This window comes from Copadichromis virginalis, linkage group LG7 (genome assembly GCF_057382275.1).
Source record: "Copadichromis virginalis isolate Kocher_CV1m ecotype Utaka linkage group LG7, C_Virginalis_male_GT1.1, whole genome shotgun sequence".
Lineage (NCBI taxonomy): Eukaryota > Metazoa > Chordata > Actinopteri > Cichliformes > Cichlidae > Copadichromis > Copadichromis virginalis.
Genome location: NC_140624.1, coordinates 64,374,050 through 64,401,547, shown reverse-complemented (window position 1 = coordinate 64,401,547; position 27,498 = coordinate 64,374,050). Strand labels below are relative to the sequence as shown.

The 27,498-nt window shown below is 41.0% G+C and overlaps 1 protein-coding gene across 1 annotated transcript in view; it reads left to right on the top strand.

The window, feature by feature from the left end:
* syt9b (synaptotagmin IXb) overlaps positions 1 to 26,471 on the top strand; it is a 63,902-nt gene extending 37,431 nt beyond the window's left edge. The window contains exons 5-8 of the mRNA XM_085464737.1: positions 14,960 to 15,080; positions 15,207 to 15,378; positions 15,477 to 15,606; positions 23,796 to 26,471. Coding sequence (XP_085320863.1) covers positions 14,960 to 15,080; positions 15,207 to 15,378; positions 15,477 to 15,606; positions 23,796 to 23,873 — 501 coding nt within the window. The 3' untranslated portion in view covers positions 23,874 to 26,471. The remainder of the gene's footprint in view (positions 1 to 14,959; positions 15,081 to 15,206; positions 15,379 to 15,476; positions 15,607 to 23,795) is intronic.
* Positions 26,472 to 27,498: the final 1,027 nt, after the last annotated feature.

The following is a 27,498-nucleotide window of genomic DNA, read 5'->3' as shown; positions in this document are numbered from 1 at the left end:
CCTTGACAAGCCCTTTCTATATGTTATCTGCATTTTCTCCCTTGAGCTATGCAGCTTCCTTGAATTATTTGCTTTCCAGCAGATGACTTTTTGCCAGATAGACGTCTCTGTCCTCTTTCTTCTTAGCGAAAGATTTTTGGGGACAGCAAGGACAATAAAGAGCTCAGAGCCACTGTAACCTGCAGCGTCTGCAGGGCCAGTCAATACTATTGACTGCAATCTGCTTGGCCTGTAATTAGGACAATGATGAATGGGGTCAGCATGTACATTCAAAGTGTGAGTGTGTGTGTGTGTTGTTAATTCAGTAAAGGAGCTTTCCATTTCCCGACAAGGTCCTTTATCCATAATAATGGCATTTTTCCTGATTCATTATAAGATTTCTACGTTTCTTAAGTCTTGCTGTAAAGGTATATGCTTTATACGTACATGTACAATGTATTTATATTGAGACAATAAGAGTATGAAATGCCCCCCAAACTGTTCAGTAGCTTGTTATACAAAGCAAACAACTACTGGTAAATTCTACTTCATGTTCATGCATGCACTCAAAACGTGTACTTGCTAAAAACGCTGAGAGTGTATGTGATTGACCTGAAAGGTATGTATCTATTCTATAAAACAGTCTTGGACATCCTCACCTGGTTTAATGTTCAAACCCTTTCCATGCAGGTGAAATCTAGGCTTGCTTGTCCTGTTCAGACACCAATGAAGGTCATAGGAAACAAATAATATCCTATTCAGTGTGTGTATATATATATATATATATATATATATATATATATATATATATAAATAATAGCAGTCTTTCCTCAGAGGAGCAGATAGGATATTGGCATTCCAAGTCCTCTATTCTCAGCAGACGTTTTTACCCTCTAAAATATCCTGTTAACCCTTTAAAACCGATCGGAGCGGGCACGCTCCGTTTTGTGCAACTACTTTAAAATCCCGGTAGCTCTGCAACCATGTGAGCTAGCGCAATAATTTTTTTTGCATATGAAACTGGAGGAGTTGTACTTACATCTTATGCCATCAGCTTGTCCTCGGTCACAGTTTCCTTCCACATAAAGCTTTGCAAAAACTGCATAAAAAGCGCTTGCAGCAACAAAAACATAATATTCCAGAAACACTCCTTGCCGATCCGATCAGCTGTTCATAACACTTCCTACGTTGGAATAGACGTCAGCGCGAACTATCGCATGTCCACCATGACCTGCCCGAAACCGGAAGTGACGCAATTTTTGCGGAAATGTAGTTTTTATTACCGTCAGGGCCTCATGAGCCTATACTGGTGTTTTTAAAAGTTATGTTTGACTTTATGACTTTCTGTGTTGATTCTGGGATGCTTAGGACTCATATTGCACTGCTGGAAATATTTTATTTTGATATATATGCTGTTTTTGCACTATAATATTTATTTTCGTTTTTCCTGCAGTGTATAAAAATTGGTGTTTTTCAAAAATAAAACTATGAAGACACTCAAAATAAATTTCCTGTGGTAGGAAACTATTTTGTGCAACTTTTCTGTATTTACAGTTTTGAGGGATAAGCCTCTTAAATTTCTCTAACTAGAAATATATGTTAAAAAAAAAAAACGATTTTCAATTTTTTTGTAGTTTATTGCACTTTTTTGCAATTTATGTAATTACTATGCACTTAATGCATACATATTATTAAAATTTAGGCTGTAATGGTTGTAATGATGTATAGCAACTTGAAATGCTCCCAAAAATGGCTCCACAGCATGTAAAAATATAATATAAGCTCTGGCGGGCTTGGTTCTATGGTAGGTCTTAAAGGGTTAAAGAGGGTAAAAAGCTAAATCGCCAAAGCTGTAACGTAGTGGCTATAAAAGGTAATATGGACTTTCTAGTACTAACATCTCAGAGGTAATTGGACAATTAACTCACAAGTCATTAGGCTGAAGAAGCAAAGAGAGAGCAAAAAAAGTTAGGAATGGGCAAATCAGTCTGTTAATCTTAGATTGACTAGAGTAAGCATGCATTTTATGCACAGTGTGCCAGAGGAAGAAATGTTCAGATCTATGGATGCATCTCTGCTGGAACCCATGTGACAGAGCAACTTTTCCTTTATAAGTTGCAATGGATTTAGTTTGCTTCTTTACAGATTAAAGTCTTACACTAGTCTTACTCGACTGGACATTATGAAGGATCCTTTTGCCTAACCTGATTCTGCCAGGGTGTATTTATTTATGCAGCTGAAGTTCAGCCTAGTCAGTGATTTATTTATTTCCACCATGTTCATCCAGGCAGATATATTGTACTTCTGACTGGCTCTCATGTAACAGGATTTCCAGTGTTTAAGGGAGTCAAATGCTCTGATGCTTACTTTTTGGTCCTTGTAGTTTTCATTTCTTTTACTATTCAAACTGAAAAGATGAAAAAGAAAAGAAAAATCTTGAAAATTTGATTGTAATCATAAATAACACTGCAGTGCATATAGTACACAGAGAATTTGTCACAATCAGATTGTGGCAGTTTACAGATATTTATTCCAGAAACAAGAAACATCTAACATCTAATGAAAGGTTGGAATAACAGACTCGGGTACTCCTCTGCAGGAACAGGAACGGGCAACAGGTGTGATCACTGAAGCGAAGGTAACCCAGCCCACATCTCTAAAAGGAAAACAATTTCTTGGCTCAAAGGGACCATGAGTTTTGGGCAGGAAACAAAGGGGGTTGTTACCCTAAAGAGGTCTTGATAGGAGAGCTTCCAGTAACTGCAGAGGTGGAAGTGTTAAAAGCATATTTAATCCAAGTTAGATAGTTAATACAGGAGGTAGGATTTGAAGAAACAAGACAACGTAATCCAACTTCTAACTCCTGATTTGGTCTCTTAGTTTGGCTGCTTGATTGGAGATGGAACCCTGAAGACAAGCTAATAACACTAGGTCTAAATGCCCCACAACAAGTCTTCCCTACTTAGGAGATTAATTGAAGGCCTCTATCTGATACTGTATCAACAGAAATGGGAGAACACGTGCTGGACAAGTAGTTGAGCAGTCTCTGTGGTCAAACGGGGCTTGGGTAATGCTATAAAAGGAGCAGCTTTAGAAAATCTATTGATAAGGGTGAGCATTATATAGTTGCCTTCAGAGGAGGGCAGACCAGTAAAAAGATCCAGAGCTATGTGTGACAGAGAGTGACTAGGAACTGGCAGGGATAGCAATTGACCAGAGAAAAGTGGTTAATAGCTTTGTGGTATTCCAAGTTTCTGAATAAATTGACTGTCTAACAAGCTTTGTTTAGCTCCAGAGTCAATTACAGCTTGGAAAGTCACAGAATCCTGAATAAAACAGAAGGATGCTGGCAACAACATTTTAGAAACAGTTTTAAATTGGGTGCTTTCCACCAACATCCCCACTTCTCCTGGGAGGCATTTTCTTTTGGCCTCCTGGGGCTAATGAAATGGCCGGGTTGGCCACAGTAGATGCAGACTTCAGCCTTGATCCTTTTCTGCAATTCTTGCAAAGTTAGTTTAAGCACGGCTGAGCTGCACTGACTCCTCAGAATGATCCTGTCCACTGACACCGGAAGTGGAAGTTAGAGAGGATCAGGTGGTAGGAACCGCGGATAACTGGAATTTAAGGTTTCTCTCCAGAACCTGCTTCTGCTGGTGATAGTTAACTTTTATGGTTAATGAGATTAAATGATCCAAACTGGCAGGGTCACCTTGAGAAGATAGCTCATACCTGATAGAACATATACTCTCGTTTCAGCATCCAAAACTCAACAGAAATTGCTGCACACTTTCACTTACTTGACATAAATTTTAAACCCTCCTTGCTGCCTCTTCCTCATGAAAAGGATGGTCAAACACCATCCTGAATCCTCCACAAATCATTCATAAATGAAGGACTCAACAGGGTTATTGTTTGGGTAAGATTCTTCCCACAAGAGAGCCTCATTAAGTGGTGCATTTAAGAGGGATCATTTGTAAAGGAGCAAGATGTTTAGCTAAACAACAGTAACCATTGCAACAGAAACCATCCACAATAACCCAAATGACTTCCAAAGGGCTCAGGACATGGAACAGATGGAGGGCAGGGGTTCAGCTTCAACCCTCTGAGGCGTGCCTGTGGGTTCAGTGGGGCAAGGCTGTGTCAGCTCATGATTTGAATTGCACTGTTCATTTCATTTATTTCACCATTTCTTTCTGTTCATTTGAGCCATTGGTGGACTACTTGTAGCTGCTCAGCTGACAAGCTCTGAATCTGCTCGTGTTGGCCAACCAACAACATGACATGGGACACAGCTGCACGCATGGCCAAATCGTTCTGTCATAATGAATTGGAAAAAAGACTCAAAAGGAGGACTCTTACGTCAGTTTACAGATCATTATTACAGCAACAATACCAAATAATTAATCAAAGTAACCGAATCGGGTAAGTGCTGCTCTATAGGAATGGGTCAAAGTTTCCTGTCGGAGAGGGAAACAGGAGTTAGCTGAGATCCACGTGAGTATGAAGTACTTGGTTATCTTTAGCAGCTGACTGCAGGGGAGTATACAGGCAGCCAATGGAGTCCAGAGGGAAAGAGAAAGAAATGAATAAGCAGAAGAGAGCAGGCAGGCAAGTGAGCAAAGCACATCTTCCTCCAAAAAGAAGGTGACTGGCTGGAGTTAAGCAGGTAAGTGTGGCAGAGAGAAACTAGAGATCTTTCAGGCTGGGGAAGATGGAGGACTCTGTCTTCAGCTGTTGTTCTTCAAAGTATCACTGGGAAGGAAACAAAAGAGCATGGTCTCAGACCGAACACACACAAGGAAAACTTGATTTACAGCAGAGGGTCCGATCACCACCATAGGCAATAATGATCTGGCAAGAAATATGAGCACCACCTGGTCCTTAAATATGGCATAGCTTGAGTTTGACCGCTAAAGAGCCCAGCACCCCACTACTCACAGGGCAGGCCATCCAAAGAACCTGACCCATTACTACCCCTGAGAGTAGTAATTGAGTAAGGAGATAAAGGGAGAGAAGAAAGAGAATTGGGGAAACCGAAAACCTCCCATTACAGAGCACAATAACCTTAACGCAATGATTCATTGACATATCTATATATGTATCTCTCTCTCTATATATATAGGGGTGCAACGATATTCGTATCGATATTGAACCGTTCGATACAGTGCTTTCGGTTCGGTACGCATATGTATCGAACAATACAAAATTTGTAATTTATTTTATCAAATTTCCTTCTGACGATGCTGTCTGTGTTGAGCGCTCAGTGAATCTGCGTTCGACTACTCCGCCTAGGCTGCACTGTCGAGCGCAGATCCGCTGAGCGCTCAACACAGACAGCATCATCAGAAGGAAGAGCACAGGGCAAGCTAGCCAGACAGAAGTTAAGCTCTCCTTGCAACATGGCAAATTGAACCCCCCACCCCCACCCCACCCCCCACCCTCCACCCCCACCCTCATTCAGATCTGGCGTTTGGAATTATTTTGGTTTTCATGTGACGTATGACCCTGAAGGTAAGCGAGTCATGGACTAAAGTAAAACAGTATGTTGGATGTGCCACGCAATGCTTAATTACATGGGTGGGAACTAGTGTGTTAGCGCAGTTAGCTCATTAACGTGTTGGCCGTCTAGCCCCATGCACGGGACGATCAGGGGTAGCTGGTTAACGGAGATTTGCCGTGTTGTGGTTAAGGTCATTTCAACGAGATTAACCTGAAAGCACTAGTGGGAACACAACGAATATGACTGCACATTTACATCATCCTAGTGCAAAGACAAGTGGAAGCAGACAAAAACGACAAGCATGCATGCTACAAACTTTACCCGAGTCATTTAGACAGCCGTTAGCACATGATTCTCCTTATGGGGACCTGATATGTTTAATATGCTGTCACTTGTCATGTTTGCATAGTAAGCTAACGATTAATAAGACGATGTCAGAGGAATTGGTGCACAAATTATCATCACTCACAGATCAGTGCTGTCGCTCTCTATACACAGTTCGCACGATTGCAAAGTGAAAGCAAAAAAACAAGCGCAAATTCAAACGCGATTTCAATATGTCACATATTGACAGTGGCTCACCGATGCCAATGACATAATTACCCAGCTACATTTCTGAAAGAATGCAAAAGCATTCACATATATTTTTCCTTCCTACAATAGCCCGACGGGCAGGGAAGAGATAGATTTTGGTAGCCCGACTGAAAAAATCGCTAGCTCCGGGACGTCGGGCTAGCGATATTGCAAGCCCTGTATCTGATTGAGGAATCACTCATCTTTGGAAAAGAGAGTTTATTACAGAGAAATGTCTCTTTCCAAAATAAAAGCTATACTATCCGCTTCTTCTGGGCTATATTCTCAGCAGCATAAGGAGAATCATGTGCTAACAGCTGTCTAAATGACTCGGCTAAAGTTAGTAGCATGCTTGCTTTTTTTTGTCCGCTTCCACTTGTCTTTGCACTACGATGATGTCGGCGTAAATGTGCAGTCATATTCGTTGTGTTCCCGCTAGTGCTTTCAGGTTAATCTCGTTGAAATAACCTTAACGCCACAACACGGCAAATCTCCGTTAACGAGCTACCGCCGATCACTCCGTGCATGGGGCTAGACGGCCAACACGTTAACGAGCTAACTGCGCTAACACACTAGTTCACACCAATGTAATTGAGCATTACATGGCACATTCAACATACTGTTTTACTTTAGTCCATGACTCGCTTACCTTCAGGGTCATACGTCACATGAAAACCAAAATAATTCCAAACGCCAGATCTGAATGACGTTCAATTTGCCTGTTGCAAGGAGAGCTTAACTTCTGTCTCGCTAGCTTGCCCTGCGCTCTTCCTTCTGACTATGCTGTCTGTGTTGAGCGCTCAGTGGATCTGCGCTCGACAGTGCAGCCTAGGCGGAGTAGTCGAACACAGATTCACTGAGCGCTCAACACAGACAGCATCGTCAGAAGGAAAATTGATAAAATAAATTACAAATGTTGTATTGTTCGATACATATGCGTACCGAACCGAAAGCACTGTATCGAACGGTTCAATATCGATACGAATATCGTTGCACCCCTAGTAATTATGTCATTGGCATCGGTGAGCCACTGTCAATATGTGACATATTGAAATCGCGTTTGAATTTGCGCTTGTTTTTTGCTTTCACTTTGCAATTGTGCGAACTGTGTATAGAGAGCGACAGTACTGATTGGTGAGTGATGATAATTTGCGCACCAATTCCTCTGACATCATCTTATCAATCGTTAGCTTACTACGCAAACATGACGAGTGAAATCTCCCGCAGCAAGCTTAAACATGTGAGAGGATGCAGAGAATCGCTGAGCTTATGTGAATGTGTGTGTAAAAGCAGCAGGATATATATTTTAGTTCTGCTGAGCCAAATAAGACAGGTCAGGGTGAATAAGTGACAGCCAAAGAAAAGCTTACCACAAAACGGAAAAGTTATGACAAATCAGACTATAAGGCAAAAAGAAAGTGCAGCTTTATGGTCAGTGTTGGGGAGTAACGGAATACATGTACCGCCGTTACGTATTTAAAATACAAAATATGAGTAACTGTATTCCGTTACGGTTACCGTTTAAAAAGGTGGTATTCAGAATACAGTTACTTTGTTGAAATAAATGGATTACACTGCGGTACTTTCCTGTTTCATTTTGTCGCGGGTCAGGACTGTTTGGTTTTGTTTGACAGCTACGTTCTGTTGTTCCAGGCGGCAGCGTTACGGTTGCCATGGTTACAGGGCGACGCTCTCTCTCTCATCATCATCATCATCAACTTTATTTATAAAGCACTTTAAAACAACCACAGCTGACACAAAGTGCTGTACATTGGAACTGTAAAATAAAATTACATGAGATATAAATAAAAAACAAATAAAAGAAGAGTGAAATCATTAATTAAATAACTACTGCATTAAAAAAGAAACTAAGTCTCACTGAGGTTAAAAGCCAAGGAATAAAAGTGGGTTTTAAGACGTGATTTAAAAGTGGACAGTGAAGGGGCCTCTCTAACATGCATGGGCAAATTATTCCATAATTTTGGAGCCACAATAGAGAAGGCCCTGTCCCCTCTGAGCTTCCTCCTGGATCTCGGTACCTCCAGGAGCAGCTGGTCAGCTGACAGGGTATGTGGGGATGAAGAAGCTCAGAGAGGTAAGGCGGGGCAAGACTGTGTAGACATTTAAAAACAAACATAAGAATTTTAAAATTAACTCTAAAAGACACAGGCAGCCAGTGCAGAGAGGCCAGCACGGGGGTTATATGCTCTCTTTTTCGAGTTCCTGTTAGGAGTCGTGCAGCTGCATTTTGAACCAGCTGCAGACGTGAGAGCAATGACTGACTGACCCCCACATAAAGTGAGTTACAGTAGTCCAGGCGGGAAGAAATAAAAGCATGGATCACTGTTTCAAGGTGCTGCCTCGAAAGAAAAGATTTTAGTCTTGCCAGTCGCCTTAAATGATAAAAACTGGACTTCACCACTGCTCTGATTTGGTTGTCCAATTTAAAATCACTGTCCAACTTAAAACCAAGGTCAGTAACAACAGATTTAAAATAGACTTCCAGGGATCCTAAAACAACAGAGGAGGACTCACAGGGACCACTGGGTCCAAACACCAACACTTCTGTTTTCTTTTTATTAAAATTTAAAAAGTTTCGAGCCAACCAAGCTTTAATGTCATCTAGACAAATAAATTTGGCAGTCATCGGCATAACAGTGAAATGAGATCCCATGCCTTCTAAGGATAGAACCCAGAGGCAGTAGATACAGAGAAAAGAGCAGTGGCCCTAAAATTGAGCCCTGTGGGACACCACATGACAGAGGAGCAGAAGATGATTCGTAACCGAGAAGGCTGACAGAGAAAGTTCTATCTGACAAATAAGACCTAAACCAATTGAGTGCAGTGCCACCAATACCCACTACATCATGTAATCGAGAAATTAAAATATTGTGGTCTACTGTGTCAAAGGCAGCAGTTAGGTCAAGCAAGACAAGAACAACATGGTTACCAGAATCACATGCCAGAAGGATGTCATTAAAAACCCTTAGTAATGCAGATTCTGTGCTGTGAAGGGTTTTAAAACCTGACTGAAAAACCTCAAAGATTCCATTTTCATCTAGAAAATCTTTCAGTTGACTAAAAACAATTTTCTCTAAAACCTTGGAGACTAAAGGCAGCTTGGAAATAGGCCTATAGTTCGCTAAAACTGTGTGATCAAGGCCAGGTTTCTTAAGCAGTGGCTGTACTACTGCATGTTTGAAATTTGCAGGAACCACACCAGAAGACAGACTGCTGTTAATAATGTCAAGGACATACTGTTGTATACTAGGAAAAATTTCTTTAAAGAATTGTGGAGGGACAGGATCCCGTGGGGAACCTGTGGGCTTAATATGGCGAACCACATCCTCTAAAGAGAAGAGCGTCACAAGCTCAAACTGAGTGAAAACAGCAGCGCAAGGGACAGAGACAGAGGGGTCAGAGTCAGGAGCTGTGATAAGAGCCCTGATGGTGACAACCTTTTCAATAAAAAAGTTCAGAAAATCATTGCAAATCTCAGGAGAAACTTCCAAACAGACATTCAAAGGAGTATTAAGAACAGTGTCAATGGTCCTAAATAACACACGTGGGTTATGACAGTTGGAAGAAATAATATTTGCAAAATATTCCCTTTTTGCCTCTTTAACAGTGTTCTGGTAGCGATGCCAGCAGTCTTTGAGAATTTGAAATGATACATGCAGTTTATCCTTTTTCCACCTCCGTTCTGCTCGACGACATTCCCTCTTAACAGCACGACTGCTCTCATTAAACCAAGGCTCAGGTTTAGCCTTAAGCTGCCTGGTTTTTAAAGGAGCCACAGAGTCCATGATTTTTTGACAGCAAGAATTAAAGCAGGAATGTAGGTCTTCTGTGTCAGAGGAAACAAAGTCAGAAGGCCCGCCGAGCTGATTAAAAGCAGCAGAAAACTGCGCAGCAGTGGCGGGGTTAATAACCCGACAGCACCGAGTAGCAGCGCCAGGTTTAACTGCGGTATATGTCAAACCAACGTTGAATAACACAGGCATATGATCTGAGAGTGCACAGTCACAAATCTCCAAGTCAGTGACAGGCAGACCATATGACAGAACAAGGTCCAGTGTGTGTCCGTGCTCATGTGTAGGGCCACGTACGGACTGTACCAGGCTAAAAGAGTCAATAAGGCTTAAAAAGTCCTTTACCAGTGGCTTATCAGGACAGCATACATGTATATTAAAATCTCCAACAATAAGAACACTATCATAGTTGGGCATAATCCCAGCTAAAAAATCAGAAAAGTCATTTATGAAGTTCTTATTGTATTTCGGGGGGCGATAGATGACAGCGCAGAAAATCGGGTTTGTACGACTCACCTCAAATGAGGTAAGTTCAAAGCTGGAGAACGAAGGCTGTAGAAAACACTGCTTACATTTAAAATCCTTTTTGTAAACAGTCACTGTGCCTCCACCTCTGCCTGACGTCCGTGGCGAGTTAAAATAGCAACAATCCACAGGTAAAAGTTCAGATAGAACACTGGACTCACCAACACTCAGCCACGTCTCAGTCACACACAGAAAATCCAGATCACGGGAACTGAAGAAGTCCCGAAGAACAAAAGTTTTGTTTAAAAGTGATCTGGCGTTCACCAGGCCAATCCTAGCTGGAGCTGGAGTTGGCGCTCGGGGTTCAGGAGGTCCAGAAACCCGCCGCAGCGATCTCAGATTCCGATAATGTTGACAGCGGAGGTTTAGCCTGGGAGGGCATGGGCAGCGAGGCCGAGGAGCATCATCATCAAAGCCGACCACCACGAAGACTGGTGAGTGTCAGCAACACAGTCCAGGATGAGACAACGAACATCCAAGAATACATTGGGAAGATGGCCCCAACTGACCGAGTGCTCAGTGAATACCTCAGGCAGCAGAAACCCAAGAAAGAGGAGGGATACGAGGAACCATCATGGAAGGACAGGCCCCTGCACGGTATGTACCACCGGCAGATAGAGGAGGTGGCTGATATCCAGAAATCCTACCAGTGGCTGGACAAAGCTGGACTGAAAGACAGCACAGAGGCACTAATCATGGCAGCACAAGAACAAGCTCTGAGTACAAGATCCATAGAGGCTGGGGTCTATCACACCAGGCAAGACCCCAGGTGCAGGCTGTGTAAAGATGCCCCAGAGACAATCCAGCACATAACAGCAGGGTGCAAGATGCAACATCTGTGCCGAGTATAACCTGGAAGTCCCGAGGTCAAAATGGGAGATGCCCCCAAGGGTGGTGGAGAATGACCGAGCTAAGATCCTGTGGGACTTCCAGATACAGACGGACAAAATGGTGGTGGCTAACCAACCGGACATAGTGGTGGTAGACAAACAGAAGAAGACGGCCGTAGTGATCGATGTAGCGGTTCCGAATGACAGCAATATCAGGAAGAAGGAACACGAGAAGCTGGAGAAATACCAAGGGCTCAGAGAAGAGCTCGAGAGGATGTGGAGGGTGAAGGTAACGGTGGTCCCCGTGGTAATCGGAGCACTAGGTGCGGTGACTCCCAAGCTAGGCGAGTGGCTCCAGCAGATCCCGGGAATAACATCGGAGATCTCTGTCCAGAAGAGCGCAGTCCTGGGAACAGCTAAGATACTGCGCAGGACCCTCAAGCTCCCAGGCCTCTGGTAGAGGACCCGAGCTTGAAGGATAAACCGCCCGCAGGGGCGTAAGAGTTTTTTTTTTTAGTTTTTTTTTATATAGTCAGTAAAATTTAAAGTAGAAGAAGCATGAATGAAAGCTTTGTTTAAAGCTGTGGAGATCTAATGAGCCAGTAAAACTGTAATCAGTTTGCCATGGATACAGTGATTGTTAAAAAAAGAAGAATGGAGTATTTCACAGTCTAAGTGGCATCTAAGTGGTAGAAAAAGTTACTCTCAATCTACAAATGGAATGGAAATTTCTGAGTACAGATTGCAGCTGCTTGCAGTCAGATTCAGTTTATAGAAGTACAAAATACAATTATGTCAATAAAGCATGTGAAATGGGTAGGCCGTATAAAGTTGAGTAAAAACAAAATCTTTGTCAAGTCAGTTCACGTTTGTAAAATTATTTAAATACATATATGGCTGAGCAATGAGAACTTTACAGGTCCTAAATATTAGGATAGCATTTTCTGGGCACCCACTTTATTTTAGATGAATAATTTAACAGCAAATCTGCTTAATAAAGTAAAAGAGGAATACGTTTCTTGTCTAATGGAATGACTAACTCTATTGCCTTGGAGTGCAATTGTTCAGTACTTCTGTGATGCTCTGCAGTATCAGGCAGCCAAACAGTACGGTCTACTACCACAACAACAGCAACTGACAGAGACTCTTATTGTCACAGCACAAAATGATTGTTTAAAGTTGTTTAACATTCCACTATGTGCTGTTTTGGTGGCTGTAGCCCAGGTGGTAGAGCAGATCACCTACTAACTGGACGGTTGATGGTTCGGTCCCAGTCTGCTCTAGTCTGCATGCCAAGTACAAGACGCTGCAAGATGCTAACCCCATGTAGCTCTCCAACGCATCCATCGGAGTGTGGATGTTGGTTAGGAAGCACCCAGAAACAGTGGAAAAAAAGTACTGTGTGCAATGTGCACGTTGTGTAAAGTGCTCAAGATAGAGTAGAAAAGCACTATATAAGAACCAGTCTATGTACCATGTGTCATAAAAGATATATTTAAGACGTGGTTCTTTCACGGTGACATGTTAGCATGTACTATTGCCTCACAGCAAGAAGGTCCTGAGTTTAATTTCCATGTTTGTGTGGGTTCACCCCGGGTACTCTGGCTTCGTCCCACAGTCCAAAGACATGCAGTTAATGAGGATAGGTTAATTGGAAACACTAAACTGCCCATAGGTGTGAATGTGAGCATGAATGGTTGTCTTTGTCTATGTGTTGGCCCTGCGACAGACTGGCGACCTATCCAGGGTGTACCCTGCCTCTCACCCTAAGACATCTGGGATAGGCTCCAGCAACCCTGAGAAGCACAAGCGAATAGATGGATGTTTCTTTGCTTCTCATTACCAGTAGAAAAAGTTGCTTTTTGGTGCAGCACATAAAGAAAGTGCTTCATATGCTTTTTTATGTCTGGATGTCTAAGAAATATCAAACACAGTGGTTTATTTCATCATATCAGAATGTTAAACATGACACTTTAAAGACCGGCTACAAGTGGAAGGACGAAGCAGAATGATGAACGAGAGGAGAGTGATCAAGTTAGACTGCGTGATTATGAAAGACACAGCTAGAGAGAGGCTCATAGATAAAGCCTGGCTGCTCCTGAGGGAGAGCAGGTGTTAGTGTTATAATTGGAGAAGATGGACCGTCCATATGCTCTCTCTGCTTTATTGGAGCGCTTTAAAGCACCACTCTAATTTCATTGGCCGAGCGCAAGTGACCATAATCTTGACCGCAGGCTTGATTTGAGTGCTCATAAGAGTAGTGACCGACATCCTATAGTCTGAAAACTTTAGTATGTGTGTATGTGTGTGTGTATGTGTGAAATAGGAGAAGGAAATCACATTATCCTGTAGTGAGCTGAAGGGCTAGTTGATCTACCTTCCCCGCACACGCTTACCTTTATGTGAGTGTCAGAGTGTACATTCCTGTGCTTGTGCCCCAATTTGTGTGTTAAACCTCGAAGGCTTCATAAGCTGCATATCATTAATGCCCGAGGCTCACAGCTACACCAATAATGTGGTGTTGGAGGTAGATTTCGCCTCAGCAACACGTGTGATGAATCAACTCATCGCCCACTTAGAATGTCACAGGTCCTGGACGACACATGTGCGCGCGTGTGTGTCAGTGTGCTTGCAGGCATGCATATGCTGTCATCTATGATGAATTAACTCATTTTGTTCAATTTGATTTTCAGTGATTTTCAGCTGAAGACTCTGAGCAGTAGCTTCTTAATGGGCATTTCTGCTGCTCTCATAATCAGACTCCAAATCATCTTGTACAGTATGCGATGGAGCACTTATTAATTTCCAAGTGAAACAATGGTGTTCCACTGTCTCTGCTACATCTTTAACAAGTCTTTCTAGTAGACTGGTTTCTCCTGACGAATCTTAAACACATTATCGCTAGTATCCTCTGTATTAATCACTCTTAACCTGCTTTGCTACCCTATCCATTGAAACTTGTATTTTTAGTTCTTATTTTAAAAACTGCAAATCAGTCTTTTGAAGAAAAAAAAAACCTTTTTGTAAATATATCACTTAATTTCTAAGGTTTCCTAACATGAAGCTAACTACCAGCCAGATATGTGAGAGGAGGCATAAAAATAGAAATCAGAGTTTCCCTGTGATAAATCTTGTCAGTGCTTGTACCTCGTAAACGCACTGCTCACTATCACACCATCACACGTTATTTTCAGATGTGTTAATTGGGAAAAGAGTCTGGCATATGCATGAATGTGAATAAGAAGCGGAAGCAGTGACGTTTTTATAATCTTAGTAGTAGCTCAAACTTGATTGTAGATTCCACACATTTTAGCACAGACTGATACTGGGATACAGTAATGCCGTGGTTATTAGTGATTAATGATGAATCATCCAGACATGATTCTGAAAGGCTTCCGCGTTTCAGCCACGATCCATATGTGAAGTTCCTCTGGTGTTACATGTTGGATCCGCTTTAACTGTGCTGCTCATTATAAACCAAAGCTGCTTTTATCCATAATCAGTTTCCTGAAATAGATGTCTCTTAGTTTTTGTTTGGTTCCTATTCCTTCATGTTTGTTCTAACAGCAGTTGTGCTTTTCGTTACCCATATAGTATAATTTTATCACCAAACCTCTTAACTGCCAATATACAGATCCCTGTGTGTTCCATCTGTGACTGTATTGTTGAATCTAAAAAGTTAATTAAAGTTGATGATGTGCAGTGCTAATATAGGAACACAATATATTTGTTTGTAGGACAATGTGGACCTTGGAGAGCTGATGTTCTCACTGTGCTATCTCCCAACGGCTGGCAGGCTTACCATCACAATTATCAAAGCCAGAAACCTCAAAGCCATGGACATCACTGGAGCCTCAGGTGGGTGCCGATCAACAGTACAGTGTGTCCAATAAGAGGTGGTGTAGGAAGATGAGGTATGCATGCATTAGTGTGTGTATATCTGTTTAATTATTTCTTCAGTCTTAACACCTTTTCTCTTCTCAGATCCATATGTGAAAGTGTCTCTGATGTGTGATGGTCGAAGGCTAAAGAAGAGAAAGACATCGACTAAGCGTAACACTCTGAATCCAGTGTACAATGAGGCCATTGTGTTTGATGTTCCTCCTGAGAGCATTGACCAGATCAGCCTGCTAATAGCTGTCATGGACTATGATCGGTGAGTTACCTCTGTACATTTAGCACTCTCATGTGACATGCCAGCGCATTTTAGAACATTTTAGAGTCTCTGTGGGTGCTGTTTTTTCTGTCCTCCAGGGTTGGGCATAATGAAGTGATCGGGGTATGCAGGGTAGGCAGTGAGGCCGAGAGCCTTGGGCGAGACCACTGGAATGAGATGCTGACGTACCCACGGAAGCCAATCGCACACTGGCACCCGCTCATAGAGGTATGGCCTGCTTTGTGTACTAGGTGTTTTAAATTGAAGATACACTTGATAAAAGTCTTGTAAAATAAAGCAAAAATATAATTATTTTTCATGAGGATACTGGAATATTTTCTTAATTGTAATGAGATCTTTTAACATAGCACTAGACATAACTTAGAAACCACAAAGTCCCTAATGAGGCGGTGGATGAAAGGTTGAACAACCATAAGCCATTTTTCAGTTGGTCCTGAGGGGAGTAGAAAGGTGTCCATCAAATTTTATGGCCATCAATCGAATTCTTTATCATAAATGGTTACAATGTAGAGACATTTAACTGTTAAAAGAAAATATCAAGGCTCAGTGTGGCTCAATCTACAATAATTTAGATATACAATGACAGCTATGTATAGGAGAGAAGGCACTGGACTGTTTGAACCGGATTGATGTTTCAATCATGTGGAGTGAGAGGTTCCCTAAAAAGTGGAGATGAAGTGTGCTGTTTTAAGAGCAACGGCCATGTGCAGAGTAACTGCAGCAGGATGAGGCACACCATGGGTATAGGGTATGGTGTTGAGGCAAAAGTATAGAGAAGGTCAGCTGTTGCACTGTTTTTGTGGATCTACAGAAAGCATATGATAAGATGCCAAGAGAGGAAATGTGATACTGCTTTAAGAAGTTGGGAGTTGCATAGAAGTACTGTATGTGAGGGTGGTGCAGGAAATGTATGAGGACAGCAGAACAGTGGTGAGGTGTGCGGTAGGTGTGACAGTTGGTTTTTTTTTTTGAAACAAAAAAGTGAAGATAAACTGAGGAGAGATTGTGAAGGTAGCGTAGTTAAAATACCTGGGGTCAGCCATTCAATAAAACGGATAATGTGCAAGAGAGATGAAGTAAAGAATGCAGGCAGGTTGGAGTTGGTGAAGATGAGTGTTATCTCCACCAACTCCAACAGATTTGTGAGAAAAGGATAAGATCCAGATTGAAAGGGAAGGTTTGTATGATGGAAGTCAGCCCGAGATGGTTTGGGCAAGTGCAGAGGAGGGATAGCAGATATATTGCTCAAGTGCTGTTGAAGATGGACCTACCAGGCATGAGGAAAGAGGTAAACCACAGAGAAGATTCATGGATGTGACAATTGTGGACATAAAAATAAGAAGGCTAAGGATAGTGTGAGATGGAGGCAAATGATCTGCTATGGCAACCACTAAAGAAAGCAGCCAGAAGAAGGTTTATACTGTATAATGAGAAACACACATATAAAGATTTCCCCCATACTTCTGATGCAAGGTATAAAAGTTAAGTAGTCACCACAATCATTAAGATCTATCCTCTGGGTACCAATCATTTCTGAACCAAAGAAATGGATAGTCTATATCTGATATGCATTCAGATATTTTACTGAAGAGAGTTTTATGTATTTATGGATTAAAGGTGAGGGAATCACCAGTCAAAGGGATTCATACTCTGGTCCAGAATTTAATATTTAGCTTCTGGATGAATTGACATCAAACAAATGCCATTTGAGCAGGAAAGCTGTGGATCAACTAACTGGCATTGGTTTCCTGACAAGAAAGCTTTTGCCATAGAAAACAATCAATTTAGCATATCAATATTAAGGCTTCTAAGTGGCCATTCACTACTAATGTCTCTATTAGCTTTGATTTCAAATATGGCTTGACTGCTCATCTCTGACTCGCCATAATATACTGTCCATAAAAGATGGTTTGTACACTCTATCTGGCAAGCAGTAGCAATGGAGGGGGTTGGAGAGCTAAGCTATCAGCTAGTATTTGCTAGCTTTGTTAGCAAGATCCATAAACTTTGTGAACATATCACACAGACAGTCAAGTGCTAGCATTTTTAGTACAAAGGACATGAAGTGACATAATTTGCAGAAAATTTTCATTCAGAAGGCAACAAAAAGACATTGTGCTCGATATGTTTATGCTTAGGACACAGCCTGCCTTGGCACTATGAATTGCATATAAAATATAGAAATATATTTTATGAAATTATATGAAACCCATTGATTTGTGAATGCCCATTAAAAACCATATAGTACAGCATTTTCGTCATTGCCTTCCTGGTGTAGATCTGACTGAAACTGTACACATATTGGGATTATATCCTAATATATTATTGTGGCAATGTCTTTTATACCATCTATGAAACTAGCTAAATTGATGTCACAAAGTAAAATAGCCAAGAGAAATTTCCTACACACTTATAAAACTAGAAGTCTTTTTGTAACCACAGGTTTTGTAACCATAGATTATGTCTGGCAGACACCAGGCTCTAAAGATGTTTATGTTTGCTACAAAGTTTTAGCAGCCAGCCTCAAGTGGCTGATTTGGATGTTCTGCCCCTCCATCCCTTTAAAGTCACTCTGAGGCAATGCTTAAGCCAGATATACTTGTGTAATGCTCAAGTAACCATATATACAGAGATCCATTGAGTTACAGTAGTCTGAGGCAGTCCCAAACAACTGCTTTTAAATGCTTCTCTTACCTAAAAACAGTTCTGTCAGAATAGCGCACTATTGCGATAAAAAGAAAACTTATTTTAAATAAGCTTCACATTCCGTGTTAAATTTATGTTTTGTATAGTTCATTTGACGATATAGTGAATGAAAAAGAAATAAAACAAGTACTCCACAACCCCTGTGTATGCTTGACTTGTTTTGTTGTGATTGCCACAGCAGAGGCGCCTAGCTATCAGAGAAAGGGAGGGAGACATACAGAGAGGTGGCTACATTCGGTGAGATGCTTCTATTTCTGAATTCCCAGCCCACACTCATTAAAAAAAACAGAGCAAGCTAAAACAGATGCTGGACTGATTCATGTAAATTTATGGTGAGTTGTCAAAGCCAAACATTTTGGTACTCAGCTAAAGGGGGTCACAAGATAAAAACACCTCAAAATGGAAAGCTGTCCAGGCAAATGTAATGACTGGCATCAGCCATGGCGTGCATTAGCAACTGCCAGCTTCATGTGCCCTGTCACTTATTTGCACAATTTAAAGAAGGACTTTGACTGAAATGAGATAACTTTAGCACCTTATAGTGATTAGCAGCTAGCTAAAGGCTAACTTGCTAGCTACTGACACTGGATTTAGCTATCTGTAGATTTTTTAACACAGGAAGTAGAATGGTCACTATGAAATCAGAAGCCTGGAAATTTACATGGTAACCAATAATAACTATTTCAAAGAATTAATGTGTGATTCTAGAGTTTTTAATAACATTCATTTGTTACGTCATAGCTCCTGCAGCGGTACCATCTGACTTTTCCAACGATATTGTCAATTTAAACAGACTTTTATATGATACCTTTAATCATTTTGGGGTTTGATGCCAGGAGCATACATATAAATTTTAAATGAAACAAAGATGTTTATTATAACTTAATATTTCCCTAGAAAGGGCCTCTGGATGATAAAATATCCTATTCACTAATATTATGTTTATTAACTGGTTGCTTACTTTACACATTTCAATGACTTTAAAACTATTGGTATATATACATTTTGAATTTTTACATAAATTATTTATTAGCATAAAAGAACAAAATGCACATCAATTTAGTGCTTGCCCCTTAATGAATTCCTATTATTTTCTTTTTCTCATTTATAATTCAAGATCATCAAACAAATTTTAATTTTAGACAAAGATGACCAACGCAAATACACAATGCAGTTTTTAAAACATGGTTTCATTTGTTAAGCTGCCTGTCAAAGTGAAAGAGGCTAAACACAATGCAATTATATACAATGCAAACAAATTGTCATAAAAAACATAAACATAAGAATCTATTTTGGTAAGTAGAAATACTTTTGAATTAGGACAGCTGGGCTCCTTATATTGTGTGGTAGTCTTATGCTTTAGTTTAACACTGTGTATTTTATGGAGGTGAGTTTTGAACTTTGAAAAGTACCAATTCATGTCCCTTTAAAAAACATTGTTTTTAGTCTTATCTGCTATGTACACCGATTTCTTGGGATTCTTAGAATAAATCTCTAAATTCTTTTCGATTTATTCTTTTCTGTTACTCCTGAAAGGCTCAGCAGTGATTTTTTTAAGATCAAAACTTTTTTTTGTATCAACACTTTGTCTTTGTGTTATTGTCAATTAAACGTAGGCTTCAGATTAGTAGTAATTCATTGCATTTTGTTTTTCTTGTCAATCATTTTTGAAGCTCTGATGCTTTAATTTTAGTTTTTCTATCTCATAATCTGCCTGTGAATGGTTTGCTGCCTCTAAGTTTGAGTGTGTATATTGTAAAATTAAACAAAATTCAACTGCTTTTTGAAAATAACATGCAGGTTGTTAAGTCTCGTTTTACACCACAGTGTCAGTCCCCACTTCTCCAAGTTAACAGCTAAGTGTTGTACTAAGAACCACATAAAGCCATAAAGGAAGCCATCCTAAAATAAAGTAAATGAAGCACTAGCTGTCACACTGTGTACTTTCAGTATTGGTGAGAGGTCAATGACCCTGATATTTCCAACAGTGTTGAGGCCAGAGGAGCTCTTTCACTGTCTCTGAGGCCATTTGTGTAGCACTAACACACCCATCCACACAAACAATGGGCTGTGTCAAACACTCACCAGTAGCATTTCTTGTCTAAGGCCATTAGCAGCAGCTCTGGACTAGAGCAGCAGAGTCTGAGATCTCATCTAATGGCTTATTTGTGTAGAGATCCACACAGAAGACCTAAGGGAAACTGGCTCGGGGGATATTTCACATCCTTGCACACAGTTATGCACACATATGTAGCTGAAGCCTATGCATAATATGTAAGCAATGAGTATTCACACATTCGCACAAAATTTATGTTTCAACAAATAAAACTAAACACATCTGACAAGTTGGCTTTCACACTCACACACATGCACACACACGTGGCTTTCACACACACAGACATGTGCATGTCTGTGTGTGTGTGTTTTTCTGACACACACAAACACTTGCTGGTTTCCTGTCCACTTTAGTTTACGGCTTTTCAAAAGTGTTGGACTGACCCGCTGACCACTGAGAGCATTAATAATTCAGCAGCTTGAACTCTTCGGCCCAGACTGTAAACTCTCTCTCTCTCTCTCTCTCACACACACACACACACACACACACACACACACACACACACACACACACACACACACTACACACACACAGTTCAGACGTTACTGAGTAGAAAGTAAAGTAAATGCAGAAAGTTGAAAGCTCGGTTGCTTCCACTTTGTCACATGAATGAGTAACTAGATAACAGACATGCACACTGAAGGGGCTGCTCTCATGAAGTGAGGTAAGTGTGTTCCCAAGCCAGCTTTGGAGTTTATATCTCTGGATTTTCAGTCTCACAGGGCTGGCTCAGGTTAAAACATTTCTCCATGGTAGTGTGCACCTTCATTCTGCTCCCGGGCAGGTTCATTTCACATCAAAGAGGACCACATCAAAATCATAACACCAGCTCTCAGATAAAAAGGCTCACTTTGACAGAGTCCAACCAATTAATTATATAGCATGATTTCCATGGGATTTCTGTGAGGAACAAATTTGTGGTTTATGCATTTTTCACATTTTGCACTTGTCATAGCAGTATTTAAAAGAGAATTTACAAAACAAAAGATGACTGGCGCTTAATTCATCTTCATCTGTGAAGCTTTAAACTGCTCCACATAACCAAACATGACACAGTGAGTATTTCACAAGATTTTTAGAAACTCACCCTGTCTGCCTGCCCACCCAGCAGGGTAACAACAATACCCCATCGGCCTTTTAATGGCTTTAATGGGGTAAAAAGTTTAAAAAAAAAAACATGTTGAAGATCTGACTCGGGCTGCTGGGGTCATCATGCTGTCTGTGCAGATGTTTGGAAAGAACCGATTTTGTGTTAGTAGCAGTGGAGTTTATGTCTTGGATGCAGTTTGCACTTCAGTTCAATATAGCACCAAATCACAACACGTTTTATATTGTATGGTAAAGTCCCTTTTACAGAAGCATGTAATGTAAATGTGATTGTTGGAACATGCCTGTTAGACGGAAAATTATGACCTGCACCTTTGTGTTTTGCACTTGGTTTTGCTTTTACCTCCTGGAATGGATTAGGCACTAAAAATACTGGATTACCATAACAAAGATATTGTGGTTTGGGTTGAAAAACATCACTTTGCACTCATTACCATATGGTTTTATATTCAACGTGTTGGGAGTGACAGCCCTGTCTCATGCAGCAGACAAGGGATATAACAAATGGGACTGAGAGCAACCTGTTAAATCTGAGGCTAGTTGACTAACTGACATGACTCATTATATAGATACAGTGGGGCAAAAAAGTATTTAGTCAGCCACCGATTGTGCAAGTTCCCCCACTTAAAATGATGACAGAGGTCAGTAATTTGCACCAGAGGTACACTTCAACTGTGAGAGACAGAATGTGAAAAAAAAATCCATGAATCCACATGGTAGGATTTGTAAAGAATTTATTGGTAAATCAGGGTGGAAAATAAGTATTTGGTCACCTCAAACAAGGAAAATCTCTGGCTCTCACAGACCTGTAACGTCTTCTGTAAGAAGCTTTTCTGTCCCCCACTCGTTACCTGTATGAATGGCACCTGTTTGAACTCATCATCTGTATAAAAGACACCTGTCCACAGCCTCAAACAGTCAGACTCCAAACTCCGCCATGGCCAAGACCAAAGAGCTTTCGAAGGACACCAGGAAAAGTATTGTAGACCTGCACCAGACTGGGAAGAGTGAATCTACAATAGGCAAGCAGCTTGGTGTGAAAAAATCAACTGTGGGAGCAATCATCAGAAAATGGAAGACATACAAGACCACTGATAATCTCCCTCGATCTGGGGCTCCACGCAAGATCTCATCCCGTGGGGTCAAAATGATCATGAGAACGGTGAGCAAAGATCCCAGAACCACACGGGGGGACCTGGTGAATGACCTGCAGAGAGCTGGGACCAAAGTAACAAAGGTCACCATCAGTAACACACTACAACGGCAGGGAATCAAATCCCGCAGTGCCAGACGTGTTCCGCTGCTGAAGCCAGTGCATGTCCAGGCCCGTCTGAAGTTTGCCAGAGAGCACATGGATGATACAGCAGAGGATTGGGAGAATGTCATGTGGTCAGATGAAACCAAAGTAGAACTTTTTGGTATAAACTCAACTCGTCGTGTTTGGAGGAAGAAGAATACTGAGTTGCATCCCAAGAACACCATACCTACTGTGAAGCATGGGGGTGGAAACATCATGCTATGGGGCTGTTTTTCTGCCAAGGGGACAGGACGACTGATCCGTGTTAAGGACAGAATGAATGGGGCCATGTATCGTGAGATTTTGAGCCAAAACCACCTTCCATCAGTGAGAACTTTGAAGATGAAACGAGGCTGGGTCTTCCAACATGACAATGATCCAAAACACACCGCCCGGGCAACAAAGGAGTAAGAAGCATTTGAAAGTCCTGGAGTGGCCTAGCCAGTCTCCAGACCTCAACCCCATAGAAAATCTGTGGCGGGAGTTAAAAGTCCGTGTTGCTCGGCGACAGCCCCAAAACATCACTGCTCTCGAGAAGATCTGCATGGAGGAATGGGCCAAAATACCAGCTACTGTGTGTGCAAACCTGGTAAAGACCTATAGTAAACGTTTGACCTCTGTTATTGCCAACAAAGGTTATGTTACAAAGTATTGAGTTGTATTTTTGTTATTGACCAAATACTTATTTTCCACCCTGATTTACGAATAAATTCTTTACAAATCCTACCATGTGGATTCATGGATTTTTTTTTTCACATTCTGTCTCTCACAGTTGACGTGTACCTCTGGTGCAAATTACTGACCTCTGTCATCATTTTAGGTGGGGGAACTTGCACAATCGGTGGCTGACTAAATACTTTTTTGCCCCACTGTATGTGTCAGGTGAGCCACCCCCATTTAATTTTGAAGGGCATTTCCACATGTAGTTCATGATTTCTCAGCTGCGGAGGCTTCCACTTCTGAAAAATCTTCTTATTTAGAAAAACTGCCACAACTTTCAAAGCACATTAAGGTCTGCCAATTAACCCAACAGTCATAGCAAACCTGGATGCAAACCATCCTGGCTTACAGTGCATATTTACTTAGTATGTCAATCCAGTCTTTGGAAGTTTCTAGACTTTCGTTCCCTTTGGTCTTTAACTAAAACTCTCTTTCTCTGTTGTGGTTCAGTGGGTTGGACAAGGAGCGACGGTGAGTGGAAGCCAAGGAGGATCCACCAATTCCCTGAAGACACCACCATCACCATAACCACACACACACGCACGCACGCACGCACGCACGCACGCACGCACGCACACACACACACACACACACACACACACACACACACGCACCAGTATACTTACACCAACACACACAGACACACACAGATATAGAGCCTCAGGGTGGTAGAACAACGGGCCAACAGACAGTCCTACTTGATGTTAAAACATACAGTACAAAGTGTGGCTAAGAAGTGGCTGCAGCAGTGGGCTAACATCAGCTATAAGCCAATACTCAAACTGTGTGTCATTAGATTGAACTAGGTGTTAGTGTGATAAGGCTGGAGCAAAGTCTGATTCCCACTTCCTCTTGTGTCTTCACAACCAAATAAACACTTAACTACATTCCAGCTAAACTAGTACAGTACTTATTGAGCTGTTACTGACAGTATTAACAGATTATCTAACAGATTAAGCTTATGCCTCTTTTTTGTTTATAGGAAAATTGCAGTTTGTGGACCAAAATATTATATTTTTAGGTGAATATGCACAGCTGTGACGGTTGATTTGTGCAAGTGATCAGCTATCGTAGGCAACATATTTGCTCAATAGTAGGATTTAGAAAGGCGAGTTGCAGAATTAGAAAGCATCACTGTTCAGATCAACACATTTCAGCTCTTTTAAAAGTTTTATTTGTTGTGTTGAAGATTCATTCTCATCATGCATTTGGTTATATCTTGTGTTGCCTTTATCACTGGCAGCCGGAGCAGACACGAACAGAGGAGATTCAAATCCAAACCTTAGTTTTACTTCACTGGGCGAAGACGATTTCCTGTTAAGAAGTAAAATTGAAGAGGATTTGATTTGATCCAAGAATTTGTAAAATGTAAGAATGAACATTTTTAGTGCATGTTAAATTGGCATCCTTTTTTTAACAGGGTGTGGTCATAATAAAGGAAACATAAGTTGTCATCGGTGGAAAAAGAGCAGTCCACTCATCTCATCTAAGGGAAATGAATTATGATTGTTTTTAGACATCATCCTGATAACCAGACATAAGTGTCATCGTTACTTACTAATGTTATTTGGCTTTACAAGAATTTACAATTACAATTTCAGCACAAACATTAATAACATGAAATAAAAGTTTTACATTAAACTGTATGACTTATGGTTGACACTGTACTCTACTTGGTGTCTCGTCTGTCATGGTTACTTTTGGAAAATGTTTTACACTTTTGCAGATAAATGCTGACTGAAGGTTTTGACTGTTTTTAAAGCTGTTGCACTGGAAACAGCTGTGCGCTTCTGCTGGAAACAAGACTGATGAGCCATGAAAACAAAACATAAACAGGAATCTGTGGACTGTAAGATCTAAAGAAGTTCTGCAGAGCAAAATGGGGTTGTAAACTTCAGTTGTTATTTTCAGTAGCTAAGGCAGGGGTCCCCAACTCCAGGCCTCGAGGGCCGGTGTCCTGCAAGGTGAATGGAAAGGGTCTTTTACAGGAGGCATTACTGCCAACATGAGCTCAGTTTGCTTCAACATGCTGAATTTAGGCGATCTAAATACTCTGAATAAACAGCTGGCTTGTTGTAGTTTGTCTGATTATGTGACTGCTCATGTTTTTCTGTCCCCTGTAGTGATGTCACCATGTTCCCAGATGCTACAAAAAATAAAACCCATGTTGTAACAAATCAGTTATCCTTAGGGACTACACAATGACTGCAGATGTTATTGTGCAACCCCTTTGGGACTCCTTTGTGCCTTTTTAATGTGCTTTGCCATTTTGCCATTCAGTGTTCCAATTTAGAGAGGTGCTTAGAAGACCATAAAGGTGGTAACTCTTAATAATTTGCGAGAAATGAGGAGCTTTTGCAATGAAAGGGGTCCTATAAATTTTGTTTGTTTGTTTTCTGTTATATACAGAATATACAATAGGAGGTGTTTATAATAAAGATGGCCAACATTTAAAATAGTAATCCCTGTGTGCCAAAAGATGTATCTGTTCTTAGATCTGTATGATGTCAGACAGAGGGGATCTCCATAATGTGGTCATTTTAGCACACAGCTCTGACAGTTCAAGTCATTCCTTATGAGGGGCAGCCAATCAGAAGAAATCTGGCTGAAAGGGAGGAGCTAAAAAGGTTTGTTTCAGACAATGCATGAATTGAGATGGTTTTAAAACTTTGATTCATGCAAAGCTACTTTAGTAAAGTCTGATAAAATAAAACAAAGCTGGAAATGAGCATTACAGGTCCCATTTAAGTTAATTGAATGATTCCACAGTGAAGCTGCCCTGTCCCACTGTTATGACACTCAATGTTGCTTTTCTTTAACTGGAACCATACTCTGTGATAGTAATTTAATAAGCCAGTGTTTGTTTGTTTTCTAACTAAAATCTGTTTAATTTCAGATTAATACCAGTATTGTTTATGGCTCGGTATTGGACACTGTCACGAATAACAGTTTCCTCTGTGTTTGTAGGTACCATGCATGCATCATTTTTTTCATGAGTCATTTTTAATAAATATCTTTTTTTTGTGAGATACTCATCATATTGTAAACACAAGATGTATTATGAACCTAAGGCAGAGTGTGTACATTGTCCATTCAGATGTTATTAATAAATATTTCTATATATAGCATGGATTGATTTATGGGTAGTGTGAGATGCAGCGAGAAGATGCTTCAGAGAGAGAATGAATGAGACAGATATAGAGACGTGTATCCCCCTCAGGCCTTCTGCTAACACCTGTGTTGTGAGCTCTCCCAACAGAGTGCTGTGATTGAAAGACCTATGAAAACCTTGTGACAGACACACTTTCTCTTACACACACCCTCAGTGATGCATTTGCTGCGCTAGGACCTCGCGCTCACTCAAAAGTCAACATTTAAAATATCAACATGTCTGGGTCTGGTGTTCCTCCTCTGAACATTTTTCCAATTAGCAATAATTTGGACACATTAAACGATAGCATATCAAGGCTCCGATTTAATTTTTTTTAAAGACAAACTGCAAAGTGAACATTTCCATATAATTTCAGATTTGCTAGACCAAACAATGATTAAACAGGCCCCATGAGCACTGGAGCCATGTTTTTAATCTTACAAAGTCAAATATTCCAATTTTCATCAGCTAATCGCTTTTTTTTCTTTTCTTTTTTTTTTTTTAGCTCACAATGCTTTTAATCACTATGCTGTTTCATTTAGGTTAGTGAACTAATTTATTTTTCAAAACAAGCTCTGGTAAAACTATTCAATGCGTGCAGGACACGTTGTGCCGACATCTGTTCACAGTGATTAGTTGTTCTTTAAAAAAAATATCAATGCCTTTAAATCCATCCATCCATTCGCTTATCCTTTTCAGGGTCTCACGGGGGGGGGGGGGGGGGGGGCGCTGGAGCCTATCCCAGCTGTCACAGGGCGAGATACACCCTGGACAGGTCGCCAGTCTGTAGCAGGGCCAACACACAGGGACAGACAACCATTCGCGCTCACATTCACTCGCACATTCACACCTAATGGCAATTTGGATTTTCCAATTAACCTATCCCCACAAGCTGCATGTCTTTGGATGGTGGGAGGAAGCCGGAGTACCCGGAGAGAACCCACGCAAACACGGGGAGAACATGCATACTCCACACAGAAAGACCCCGGCCTGGTGTTGGAA